At 41.6% G+C, this 14,459-nt stretch overlaps 1 protein-coding gene across 4 annotated transcripts in view; it reads right to left on the reverse strand.

Moving 5' to 3' along the window:
* Positions 1-14,459, reverse strand: part of PLCG1 (phospholipase C gamma 1) — a 107,331-nt gene that overhangs the window by 39,491 nt on the left and 53,381 nt on the right. For 3 of the 4 annotated variants that reach the window (XM_020789226.3, XM_020789224.3, XM_020789223.3), the window contains exons 5-8: positions 9,619-9,703; positions 8,354-8,437; positions 7,670-7,692; positions 5,740-5,812 (exon numbers count right to left, since the gene is read on the reverse strand). In XM_020789226.3, the coding sequence (XP_020644885.2) occupies positions 5,740-5,812; positions 7,670-7,692; positions 8,354-8,437; positions 9,619-9,703 (265 nt within the window). The remainder of the gene's footprint in view (positions 1-5,739; positions 5,813-7,669; positions 7,693-8,353; positions 8,438-9,618; positions 9,704-14,459) is intronic. The other variant, XM_020789225.3, reaches the window with a different exon arrangement.

The raw sequence follows: 14,459 nt of genomic DNA on the forward strand, positions 1-14,459 counted from the left end.
TAATCTCCCAATCTCCTGAAAAGGACAAAAAGCTGATCCCACAGCTACAAATACTCAACTATCCCACACGCTACACCAGAACACAGAGTTCTAACTCCTGTCCTCTGAAAATGCCAGCCATAGAGACTGGCGAAACGTTAGGAAGAAAAACCTTCGGAACACGGCCAAACAGCCTGAAAAACCTACAACAACCATTGGCCAAAATGTTACGAGGTTTCAAGAGCAATCATAGAACTTTCCATAGCTAATTGATAAGGTGTTCAGCAAGGTGTGACTGGTAACATGTCAATTAACTGCAGCAACGTCTGTGAGTGCTCTTGATGTGTATTAATACCCAGTAGGGCACCGAACAGTGTTACCAACAGGCACCTTAAACAGCATACTATCAATCTAAGATCTGAAGCTGGTACATTCCAACTCAAAGTTCATACCATTATGTTATGTTAATTCTCATTTTCTCTGATCATTCAAAACAGGATGGGCAAAATGCATCTCTTGGTCCCCTAAGCACTCCTAATATTAAAAAAAAATCCTCAAAAATCCTCTTCAGTCCTTCTAGACACTGCATTTTTCTCCCTCCCAAAGTCATTTTAGCTCAACATGTGCTCTGTCTCAAAACCAAATGTCACTATCCATTGGGGGGGGGAGGTTTCTTCTAAGCCCACAAGAGGTCAGAACCTGCCAAAAACATGGCAATATTTCCTCACAGCCACTAGAGGGCAGGGGGACCTTTTGTAAATAAAAAAAATATCCAAGGGGTGCAGAGATGGTGCAGGATCAGATCTTTATGGTCTGGGGGGTAGGTGTATGTGGATCCTAGAACTCAAACTTCTTTAGGAGATGCACTTATCAAAGCATCTCTGTGTGAGACTGTCTGTGTAATGCACAGATATATTAGCTTTACATTGAGAACAAATCTTGAATGAAAATGGTCCCACATGCCTTTTCACATGTTTAAAAAGCCACCTTGTATTTTGTCCATAGAGAAACAAAGAGGCAGATATGGGTGACTGGATGGGTATTTTTTCTTTCTTTTTAATTTATTTATTTATTTGTTTGTTTGTTTGTTTGTTTGATCGATTGATTTATACCCCGCCCATCTGGCTTAAAAGACCACTCTAGGCGGCTTCCAGTGAATATAAACAATAAAATAATACAAAGAATTACATAGATCATATTATAACATACACAATACAAAAATAGAGTAAAAAAATGGAAGAACAAAGAGAAAAATCAGGTGTTAGCTGGAGGGAAGGCCTGAATGTATAGCTATGTTCTTAATTTACTTTTAAAAGTGCCCAGAGTGGGGGCCGCATGACTCTCAGGAGGGAGATTATTCCAAAGGCGAGGAGCCACTGCCGAGAAGGCCCAGTTTCATGTCTTTTCTTTCCGGGCCTCTCTTGGCGTCAGGCTCCTCAGCCTAACCTCCTGGCTCGCACGAGTGACACGGGTAGATCTTGGTGGGAGTAGGCGTTCCACCAAATATTGAGGTCCTGAACTGTTTAGGACCTCATAAGTGAGCATTAGAACTTTAAAGTCGATGTGGAAACAAATTCGCAGCCAGTGCAGCATGGCCAGCGTGGGGGAAATACGCTGGTATTTTCTCACTCCACTGAGGAGTCTGGCCCCTGCATTCTGCACCACTTGAAGTTTCCGCATCAGCCTCAAAGGCAGACCCACGTAGAGCACGCTACAGTGGTCTAATCTTGAGATTACAAGCGCTTGCACCAAGGTAGTGAGCGCACCCATGTCGAGATAGGGCCGCAGCCGGGCAATCCGCCATAGGTAGAAAAAGGCGGTGCGGACTACCGACGCCACCTGAGTTTCCATGGTGAGTGTTGGGTCCAGATGTACCCCCAGGCTGCGGACCCCACTCTTCACGGCCAGGGTCACCCCCTCCCAAATGTGAGAGAGTCACTCAGGCCGCCAGCCACGGGGTCACCCACTCTCAGAACGTCCGTCTTGTCAGAAGCAGACTGCTTTCTTTTCATTTATTTCTTCTATGCCATTCTGGGCTTAGCTTTTTTAGTATCAGCAGGATGAAATGAAGATTGTGCTAGTGAATCAATTTCTTATTACATGCTGGAAGCACCTGGGCTCACTACAGGCTGGCACTGAAGTGCAACATGAATAGATACAGCCAATACAGTGATTATATTTTGTTTTTAACCTACATGAGTCAATTTACAGCTGAACATGTTATCTGAAATAAAAATTGTTATTGGTTTATGATCGTGAATTTTGTTGCCGTTTAGTCGTTAAGTCGTGCCTGACTCTTCGTGACCCCATGGACCAAAGCACACCAGGCCCTCCTGTCTTCCACTGCCTCCTGTCTTCCACTTCATGTTGCTAGCTTTGATGACACTGTCCACACATCTTGTCCTCTGTCGTCCCCTTCTCCTCTTGCCCTCACACTTTCCCAACCTCAGGGTCTTTTCCAGGGAGTCTTCTCATGAGATGGCCAAAGTATTGGAGCCTCAGCTTCAGGATCTGTCCTTCCAGTGAGCACTCAGGGTTGATTTCCTTCCAAATGGATAGGTTTGTTCTCCTTGCAGTCCAGGGGACTCTCAAGAGTCTCCTCCAGCACCACAATTCAAAAGCATCAATTCTTCGGAGGTCAGCCTTCCTTATGGTCTAGCTCTCACTTCCATACATTGCTACTGGAAAAACCATAGCTCTGACTATGCAGACCTTTGTTGGCAAGGCAATGTCTCTGCTTTTTAAGATGCTGTCTAGGTTTCTCATCGCTTTCATCCCAAGAAGCAGATGTCTTTTAATTTTGTGACTGCTGTCCCCATCTGCAGTGATCATGGAGCCCAAGAAAGTAAAATCTGTCACTGTCTCCATATCTTCCCCTTCTATTTTACAGGAGGTGATGGGGCCAGTGGCATTGATCTTAGTTTATTTGATGCTGAGCTTCAGACCATTTTTGCACTCTCCTCTTTCATCCTCATTAAGAGGTTCTTTAATTCCTCCTCACTTTCTGCCATCAGAGTGGTATCATCTGCATATCTGAGGTTGTTGATATTTATTCCGGCAATCTTAATTCTGACATGGGATTCCTCCAGTCCAGCCTTTTGCATAATGTATTCTGCATATAAGTTAAATAAGCTGGGGGACAATATACAGCCTTGTCATACTCCTTTTCCAATTTTGAACCAATCAGTTATTGCATATCCAGTTCTAACTGCTGTTTCCTATCCCAAGTACAGTGGTGCCTCGCTTAACGGGCGCTCCGTTTAGCGATGAAATCGCTTAGTGATGACTTTTTCGGAGCATTTTTGCACTTCGTTTAGTGATGGTCCCTATGGCCGATTTTCGCTTAACGATGGTTGGGACCATGCTTCGCATAGCGATTAAATTATGGGTCCCGTTTCGCTTAACGATGGTTTAAGCAGCCTCATGTTTGCTATTTTTTTTAATGTTTTTCTGTTATTTATAAAGTTAAGGTTTACTGTTTAAAATGTTTGAAATCATAAAGTGCACTTAATAAACCATTTGTTGACCAAATTTGACTTTGTTCTGACTCTTTTTAAATTTGTTGTTGTATTTTTCCCCCATTGAGATGCATTGAATAGGTTTCAATGCATTTCAATTGGGGAACCGCGTTTCGCTTCCTATGGCGATTTTCGCTTAAGGATGGCAATTCGTCCCTATTGGAATGGATTATCCCGTTTTCAATGCATTTCAATGGGAAACCGTGTTTCGCTTAGCGATGAAATCGCTTACCAGCGATTTTTTCGGAATGAATTAACATCGCTAAGCGAGGCACCACTGTATAGATTTCTCAGGAGATAGATAAGGTGGTCAGGCACTCCTATTTCTTTAAGAACTTGCCATAGTTTGTTGTGGTCTAGACCAGTGGTTTTTAACCTTTGTTACTCGGATGCTTTTGAACTGCAACTCCTAGAAACCCCAGTCAGCACAGCAGGTGGTGAAGGCTTCTGGGAGTTGCAGTCCAAAACTCCTGAGTAATCCAAGGTTAAGAACCAGTGGTCTAGACAATCAAAGGCTTTTGCATAGTCAATGAAGCAGAAATATATGTTTTTCTGGAACTCTCTGGCTTTCTCCATAATCCAGCATATGTTAGCAATTTGGTCTCTAGTTCCTCTGCCCCTTCGAAATCCAGCTTGTACTTCTGGGAATTCTCGGGCCACATAATGCTGAAGCCTACCTTGTAGGAGGATTTTGAGCATAACCTTGCTAGCATGTGAAATGAGTGCAATTGTAGGATAGTTAGAGCATTCTTTGGCACTGCCCTTCTTTGGGATTAGGATATAGACTGATATTTTCCAGTCCTCTAGATCCCGACATCTGGCCACTGTTGAGTTTTCTAAACTTACTGGCATATTGAGTGTAGCACCTTAACAGCATCATTTTTTAAGATTTTAAATAGTTCAACCAGAATGCCATCATCTCCACTGGCCTTGTTGTTAGCCATGCTTTCTAAGGCCCACTTGACTTCACTCTCCAGGATGTCTGGCTCAAGGTCAGTAACCAAACTATCTGGGTTGTCCGGGACATCCAGAACTTTCTGGTATAATTCCTCTGTGTATTCTTGCCACCGCTTGATGTCTTCTGCTTCTGTGAAGTCCCTCCCATTTTTGTCCTTTATCATGTCCATCTTTGCACAAAATGTTTCTTCAATATCTCCAATTTTCCTGAACAGATCTCTGTTTTTTTCCTTTCTATTATTTTCCTCTATTTTTTGCATTGTTTGTTTAAGAAGGCCCTCTTGTCTCTCCTTGCTATTCTTTGGATGTCTGCATTTAATTTTCTGTAACTTTTCCTATCTCCTTTGCATTTTGTTTCCCTTCTCTTCTCTGCTATTTGTAAGGCCTCACTGGACAGCCACTTTGCTTTCTTGCATTTCCTTTTCTTTGTATCAGCGCTACCCCATTTCTTCTACGGGGTTCTTGCCCACAATAGTATATATGATAATTGTCTGAATTGAATTCGCCCCTTCCTGTCCATTTTACTACACTGACACACAGGACATCAATGTTTATTCTTGCCATTTCCTGTTTGACCAAATTCAGCTTACCAAGGTTCATAGATCTTACATTCCAGGTTCCTATGCAGTGTTTCTTTGCAGCATCGGACTTTCCTTTCACTTCCAGGCGCGTCCGCAGCTGAGCATCCTTTCGGCTTTGACCCAACCACTTCATTAGCACTGGAGGTACTCGTACTTGTACTCCACTCTTCCTCAGTAGCATGTTGGACACCTTCTAACCTGAGGGGCTCATTTTCCAGCATCATATCTTTTAGCCTTTTGTCTGTTCATGGGGTTTTCTTGGCAAATATACTGGAGTGGCTTGCCAGTTCCTGCTCCATGTGGATCGTGTTTAGTCAGAATTCTCTACTATGGCCTGTTTGTCTTGGGTGTTCCTGGATGGCATAGTCCATAGCTTCTCTGAATTACTCAAGCCCCTTCGCCAAGACAAGGCAGCAATCCACAAAGGTGAATTACATTCCTCCAATCCTTCTGCTACCTCTTCTAGGTGCTCAGAGTGGCCTGCATATGTCCCCCAATGCAGTTCCAAGGCATTGTTATTCCTTCATTCTTTATTAGTCTAGAAACTGAAGGAGTCTAGGTTTTTCTCAGTACGAGTGCAAATAATACAGTTTTCAGTGCATTCCATTGCAATTGTCCCAAAGATATTACACTGTTTTAGTGGTACAGAAAAAATATTGAGCTGTCCCTCTTTCCTGTTTTCCCTTTCTATCCCCTGAACTCACCATTTGGTACTCTAGCAAAAAGCTCCGGAACTCTGTCAGAGATATTCGGCTGTGTTCAGATCTCTCCCCGCTGCTAGAAGGAGAAGCACAGACATGTTGGTCAGAGAGCATCACCATGCAGACCTAACTGCATTTCTGAAGCAAGACAAACATCAAAGATAGTGTCAGAATTGAAAGGCATTATTATGGATGCACCATTCCGTTTTTTTCTCTCTCCATACTCCAGCTTCCAAAATTCTCCAATAATGACCCAGGAAGAATTTCAGGAGTTCTTATCCACAGAAACACATCTATGGACACCTATATTTTACTCATGGGAATCAGGGGCTCCCTTGGAAGCTACATGGCTGTGGCAGGCCTTGCTTCTTATTGTAGTGTTTCCTGGGAGTCATAGTCTTCCTGTCCATCAGGCTCTATGGAGGGTTCCTCCTAAAAAACTGTAGCTCCCAGGAAGCACCACAGCAGCTTCCTCTGGTGTACATTAACATGAGGAAGTAAGGCCTAACACAGCCATGCAGTCTCCAAGACAGAACCTGATCCAGGTCAGCAAAATGTAGGTGCCTCTCAGGTGTGGGCCTGTGGGAGAGAACTCTCAGAATTCTGCTTAGCATATTCTGGGAGATGAAATTAAAGAAAAAACAATGTTACTTCCTAAACACTGTTAAGAGTAATTACAGCAGACTACAGTGGTGTCTCGCTTGACGATATTAATTCATTCCAGCAAAATCGCTGTAGAGCGAAAACATCATCAAACGAAACTAAAAAACCCACTGAAATGCACTGAAAACCCCTCAATGCGTTCCAATGGGCTGAAAACTCACCATCCAGCAAAGATCCTCCATAGGGGCGGCCATTTCTGGGTGCCTGTAAAGTGAAAAATGGCTCCTAAACACGGCGGGGAGCCATTTTGTACACCCGGTGCCCATTTTGAAAACCCGACGATCAGCTGTTTTGATCGTCGTAAAGCAAAAATTGGTTCCCGAAGCAGAGAACTGATCATCGCAAAGCGGGAAAACCCCATTCAAACCATCGTTTTGCGATTGCAAAAACCTCACCATCAAGCGAATTCGTCGTTAAACGGGGTAATCATAAAGCGGGGCACGACTGTATCTCAATCAAAAGCCATGTCAATTAGGCAGGATGGGAGCTATATTCCAGTGCATCTAAAGGCTGCCATGTTGGGGGTGGCTGGACAGATAGTAGATTTACAGTACAGCCGACTTAGCATTTTTCTTTCCCTTTTCCCAAGAAATTTTGTAACAAAGGAATCAGATGAAGAACTAGAAATGCCAGCTCAAAACAGAGATGAACCATTGCTGTCAGGCATTTCAATACCAGATGTACCTCCATAAAGCAAAAGGTAATAAAAGACCCCAGAGGGAAATCAGATATAGCTTTGCACCAGAAATGTCAATAATTCTACGGCAAATTCTGTACCACAGCTACAGAACAGTAATAAAATTTAAAAGATCAAAAGAAACGGGGAAAAATTACTTCTCTGAGTGTGTACCTCCAGAGCCCCATAACTAGCATGTTCACTGACCATTCTGATTATTTGGCTACGGACGCTGTGGTCCACGAAAGTAAATGTTCCAAGTTTTGAAGCTCAGTTGAACCTATATAAAATATGTACCTAATCACTGCATCATCTAGGAACTAAGAACTGAAAAGGAGAGCTCCTGTCCCATAATATATTTTGCGAATCTCTAGTTCAGAAATTCCATCCACAAGTATCTTACTTTAACACTTTTTATAACAATATTATCCTTAAAAGACATCTTGAAAAGTGACAAATGGAATTGTACTGAGAGAGCAACCAATCTACAGGTAAGAGGCATTGGCAAATGCTAACACATGCTTAATTGAAAGCCAAACCTTTTTAATTTCCAGCACTCTAATTCATCTCCCCAGAAAAGGAAAGAGCATTTACCTTTCTAAGAATGGAACAGCCATCTGCATAAGAAGAAATGCATATATCAGTTACTTTGCTTGCTGCTGGCAAGGTCACATCAATAAAGATACCCAATAGTTTGGCAATAGTCCCACATCCCCCCTCCAATTCTTTAGGTTGTTTTTACATTTCACTCATTATTGTTGATCTCTAAGTCAGCTCTGAATTATTATTTTTCAAATGAAAAATGTCATATATTTTTCCTAAGAACACAAACAAACCAGAAGCAGGGGAGAAAACAGCTAGCGTGTTTTAGATACCCCATTTCAATTGCAAACACTGAAATATCTGACTCTGCTAGGTGTAGGAAGATGAAGATCCACTTTTTCACCATCCCTCCCAAAATTCCATGTTGGCTTTGTGCTGGACTGATCTCCACAATGTTCTAATGCCTATGCAATGCAATTGAAGATGCACAGTAGAAGGAAATGTACATGTAGAACACATTGCGAGCATAGCTCTCTAGACAAGGATTAGGGCAAGAGCCTTGCTTCTACATGCACAAATGTCACCTAACAGAAGCAAGGTGATAGATTATTAATTAGATGTTATTAAATTCTCATTTAGATCAGAAGGGATTGCACTGTGAAAGAGGGAGCGGGGGAAATGAAGGATCTGGATTTTACAAAATATCATCAAGTAACAGAATTATCAGCATCTCACTCCTTTCTGTGCGTTGTACATCAGGCTCTGATACAACTGGGCAAACTGCCCATATGTGATGTCTCCGTTTCTCTGTTCCATGTCCTAAAGGAAGACAATCAGAAAATATGTATGCTTTTTAATATATAATGCTTGCCCTCAGTCATATATAACAGGTCAGTTCTCCCATATGAAGAAAATACAACACCAATAAGGCTGACTTTATAGCATTGTGAGACCTGTTTATCTTTCCACTGCAACCCTTCTGCTCCTCCAATGCAGGAGGAAGGAAATGTTTGGCTCCAAATGTAGCTTCATCAAGTGTTCCCAATGGTGAGCAACTGTGAGAACTGTAGGTCAACATATGTGAAGAGCAAAAACTTCTCACCTCTAAACAAATATATCTCAAATTAACAAAGTACCAGTTTCACCAAAGCCAGGATCTATTACACATGTACTCCTTGTCAGTTAGGAGCAGTTAAAAGGATCAAGAGATAGAAGGTACATTTATCAAACAGACAATATTGGGTTGACCTAAATCTAGGCCTAAATCCATGGGATTTATCATTCAGCAACTGATTCAAGTGGCCCTCCTGTACCTGGGACTAGCACTTGTGTTTAGAACCATAATCTGACTGGGCAGAAGGTCAGTTCCTTCCTATGCTCTTAAATCAAAGCTCAGTTAAAGCACTACTAATCTGAATTAAATGATCCTAAGTATGCATTTTTCCTTAAAATTACAATAAATGACTTCTTTGGCCACTTTAGGGTCCACCTAGTTTAGTATTATACACTCAGCAATCATCACGTGGTCCACTAGTCATCAGAAGACTGGTTTAACTTTAGTCCTTCTCTAACCTATCCCAAGTATCTGAATTCATACAAATAACACCTCTCCATCTTACGTAATATGTTACACCCTATTTATTCATGTTCTTGTGCCACACTGAGAGGGCTGGAAAATGAGGCTAACAAAGGGAACACAATATAAAGAGATACTAAGAGTGGTATAATATAAAGAGATGCTAAGAGGTCATCCCTTTTTGAAAAACAAATGAATAGATCCATTGAAACTTGACAAAAGAATGATATTTTCACAGTAGTGAAGCCAAAAGAATCTGGCCATTCTTTTCTGGGCATGGACATGTGCGATTTGCTTCCTTGAACCAGGGACCAGGGTATTGTTCACTATTAAGAAATACAGTGTTGTGTGGTGCAGCTCATGACAAGGACTGTCAAAAAGGCTCTTCATATGTTTAGACAGCAAGAGAAGACCAAGTACTTACCGTTAGCCTCTCCCGCAAAAACCTCATATTAGGAACACGGTAGTTGACTTGAGAGAGCATATTTTTCAAATCCTTTGCAGAAATCCTAATTATCAAGGGTGGAAAAGAAGAGAATAAATTATTCAGGATATTTATTTGCCAGGATTGTTTATTCACTGCCTATTATCTGAAGTTCTTAAGGCTGCTTATAATATTTTTTTTTAAAAGTCAATGTGACAGAGGTTACCAACTTGAGGGAGTAAAATGCACATACAACTCTCGTCTTCAGATATTCTAGTTGACACTTTGAGTTTCAGCGGGGTCTCACAGGAAATTACTATCCAGAAATGGCTACAGGAACAACTATGTCATTCCGTCACAGAGCTGAGCTTTACCACTCAGACAGCTGCTTCTGCCTCTAGTGCAGGGCTGGTCTAATGTATTTTGCCAGCTAAGGCAAAAGCAACAAATGGTATCACCCACCTACCCAAATCAAGGAACATGGGAGTAAAGGCCACCTAGATAATTTCTGCACATGAGGCACGCCCAGACCAGAAAGTGAGTAAATTGTGGCCTCATGATATAGTTGATCTGAAGTTATCATCATCCATCGCCAATGACTGTCTAGGGATTATATGAGCTGAAGTCCAAGAACATCTGGAAGGACACATGAGGCAGAAAATCCTACTGAACCTCTTCTCAGACAGTTAAAATTAAGTAAGAATGAATTAACAACATGCTATCTGTGCACGTACATCTACTGCTACCACCTCATTTTGCCACCATCCAGGTGACTTCTGTGCTCTGACATCAGACACAGAAGGCATAATGATGGGGACAATATGTTTACCCACCTCCTACTCAGTCTCCAGATGCTCCAAGTGCCATCTGTAAAGTGGCTACAGTTGGGACGTGGCGATGGATTCACCGCTTCCATACAACACTCCGATAGGAAGCTGCTTTATACTGAGTTGGTCCATCTAGTCTAAATATCGATACCGACTGGCAGGAGGTGCCTGCCAAGATTATTTTAGGCTGAAGTGAAAGATAGCCCTACCTGGAGATACTGTATCTCTGGGTGCTTCTTCATCTGAGTACAGTGGGGTCTCGACTTACGAACGGCTCGACATACGAACGTTTCGACTTACGAACCGCTCTCATAGGAATATATGGACTTGACTTACGAACTCAGATTCGAGTTACGAACTCTTTCCCCCCTTTTTTTAAAGCTAAGTCATCTTAGGTTAAAAGGAAAAAAGAAAAAATATCCCCCTCTAGTGGCAGAAGGCTGAATAGCAGCTTCCCATTAGTTTCTATGGACGAAAAGAACAGATACGGATTAAATGGTTTTCAATGCATTCCTATGGGAAATGCAGATTTCACTGAAGAACTTTTCGACCTGAGAACTGCCTTCCAATACGGATTAAGTGCGTAAGTCGAGACCCCACTGTACAGTACTTACAAGTGCTGACCCTGCTGAACTTTGAAAATCAGAACAGATCAGCTGTGCTCTGGGTGGTTCAACACCTCACTGGATGCCTCTCCACCTACTACATCAAACCGTTACAAAGTCTCAACGCAGACATGTGCAGCCCAAGAAAGTACTTAATGGTCCCAACCATGGGAAATGGCTTTTGGTTCTTTAGATGGTTGGGCTGCACCTGCCACCAATCCAAGCTGAATATCAACAGAGACCTTAAAGGTTATTGCCAGGTATGAAATGCTAAACTATTGACAACTTGTGCCCAAAAACCAGTCTCTTTGTTTTAGGGATATGAATAAAATGTGTAAATATTTGCCATGTAGTCCCACTCTTAGGTGTGAGGAAGTAGACTTGTTTACGAAAGCTCACATTAAAATATATCTTTGGATTTTAATAAAATATAGCAGTTAAGTCTTTAAGGTGCCACAACATTTTTGTCTGCTTTATTTTTTTATTTATTATAATCAAGCCACTCAGCATCTATTAAACATACTACTGTATAAACTTTAGCAAGCTATGCTTTTCTTTTATCCAAAACGTCTCTCTTATGGAGAGCACGCTTGTCACTGACTAGAAAAACCCATACCAAATGATTCACAGTGATTTGTCAAGTGATGACTGGTGAAACCCAAGCAAATCAGTTTCAGATGATCTGCCAGCAAACAAATCATGTGCTCTTGGCAACCTAGAAACTCCTGTCTCCTTTTCCCCAGCAAGAGAGACGGTAGAATTCACTTCAATGCTGAAAAGGAAAGGACCAGACTTAATCCAGTTAAAAAATCCTGGGCAGCTGAGTTCCTGAGAGATTCATGTTGGAGACAGACAACCTTGCAGTCTGAAGATTAGTCCAAGTCATTTGGCCAGGAAATGGAACCCAGAAACTACCCTTTATTATTTCCAGATCTCAGTGGGTGAGAAAACAGTTTCTGCATTCCAAAAGGGGGAAAGGGGACTAAAAAGCTCCTTCCCTCCCTTCTCACAAGCAGAATCGGCACTGTTCTGGGACTCCAGCAGCAGCTGCAAAATCAGTTGTCTTGCCTAACCTTCTCAATGCAGGATATCGAACAGAAACACTTGAGTGCTATGCAGAGGTAGAAGGGAAACCTACACATAAAAGCCTGTCAATTAACCATCTTTTAGCTACAGAAGGCTAAATGGAACTTCCAGCCTCAGAAGTATTGTGCTTCATTTTCCATACTTAATTGCAACACAACTTAAGCATGTTTTAAATTTAAAACTAGAAGGGAGCAGTGGTGTTTGGTGACTTGCATACAGCTCTGAAGAATCTACAGCTCATTTCTGGACTCCTGGAACCAACCAAAGATAAGAGAAGTGTCCTTTTTACCATCTGAGAGGCAGAGAAAGTCCCCCCCCCCCCGCAAATATAAAGTGCAAATGGTCTTTCCTTGTCTAGGCCATATGCTCTTCGTTCTTTTAGACAAATCATTTTCATTTCAGCTGTTAATACCATGCCTGGAATTAATTTCTTTAACCTACACTGGCTGCTTTGATGTGTTTATCTGTAATATAACAGATATTTTGGGCATTCTATATGAAAAGGAATATTCCTGGCTGTCTTGAATATATACAGCCAAGTGGCACTAAATAAAATTACCAGGTTTTGTTAGATGAAGACATTCTTGCAAAAAAAACTGCATATAAAGTGCCTTTTTAAAAACTCCTGTTGGATCAACTTTATACATATCTTTATGAATCTCAGTGATTTCCCTACCTGCCCTGGTTAGCTGCCCCTGAAAAATGAATAATAAACTGAAAAATGCCCCCACAAAAGCAGCATTTAAGTACTGTAACATAAAAGGAACTGCACTTCTTTTTCAATGTTCTGTGCTACGGTCCTATTAAAAAAATCCCCGTTCAATGTGCAACAATAAAAACTGTCACATCTTCTGCAAATGCAGTAATTATGAATAGCCACTGAAGCTCAGGGTTTTAAAATCTGGTTAATACATACTGCTTTACAAAAATATGTAAAAGTATATGAAGAGGGCAAACAGAGCCGGTTCCAGAGTTTTTAAAAAGTGGAGGTAACAGTGTTAGCAATAAAGTGAATTCCAAAGCCCATACTGGGTTATTATCTTTATTAGGTCTGTCAGAAAGGGCAGAAAAAGTTGTACAAGTCTGCAAGACCATCACATATCTTCACTAGACAGGTTGTGACAGAAGTAAGCACCGCCAAATACTGTATGGACTTTGGCATTCCAGACTTTGCCACCAACAAAAAGGCTATATCAAAAATATCTAAGCTGTGGTGTGTTTGAAATTCCGAGCACTAAGCTCTCAAAGTAGAACACCACCCCATACTACCATCTTAAAACGAACAAAGAGTACAGGTGGAAGATGTTCCTTGAGGTATGCTAACTTGGCTCAGTTTCTGCTCTTTCCTGTCTGTAACACATCCCAAAAACCCCACACTGTTATTTGTTTCTATGCCACAGGATGTACCAACACCCCACCAATCCAGCTAAACAAAGGCATACAAAGTACAATTCTGAGAATGTCCATGTGGTATTTGTCTGGTGTCAGAGCAGCCACACTATAGGCTTTGGCCCACCTGTAAGCAACTTTGCCTCACAAAGGTACAGTGGTGCCTCACACAAGGATGTTAATTGGTTCCAAAAAAATCAACGTTGTGTGAAACATCGTTCTGTGAAACACCATTTCTCATAGGAATGCATTGAAAACCGGTTAATCCGTTCCAATTGCAACGGATTGCCATCGTTCAGTGAACATCCCCATAGGAAACATCGTTGAGTGAAACAATGTTTCCTATATTGGAATGTATTGAAGCCGACTCAATACATTTCAATGCCTTTGCGAAGTCCTTTTTCGCTCCTGTAAAAGTGTCTTACAATGTTTGGAAGCTGTTTTAAATGATTGCAATGGTTAGTCCACCTCCTGAAACCTATGCAAACTGATTTTGGTGTTGTTCTGACACTTCGTTAATTTATGATGATTTTTTGAATTTTCTCCATTGGAAACCATTGGATGGTCTGTCTAATGGTTTCCAATGGAAAAAACAAAAAATCATCATAAATTAACGAAGTGTCAAAACAACACCAAAATCTGTTTGCATAGGTTTCAGGAGGTGGACTAACCATTGCAATCATTTAAAACAGCGTCCAAACATTGTAAGACACTTTTACAGGAGCGAAAAGGGAGATCGTTGTGTGAAAATCCCCCATAGGAAACATCGCTGTGTGAGGCAGCAAATTTAACAGAAAAAGGCATCGTTGTGTGAATTCATCGTTGTGTGAGGCACTCGTTGTGCGAGGCACCACTGTACTTCATTTGAGGAGCACAGCATTGCAATAAGAGCATATGCGGAGATGAAGCACATCAAACCCTGTCACCATCTAGC

This window comes from Pogona vitticeps, chromosome 4 (genome assembly GCF_051106095.1).
Source record: "Pogona vitticeps strain Pit_001003342236 chromosome 4, PviZW2.1, whole genome shotgun sequence".
NCBI classification, from domain to species: domain Eukaryota; kingdom Metazoa; phylum Chordata; class Lepidosauria; order Squamata; family Agamidae; genus Pogona; species Pogona vitticeps.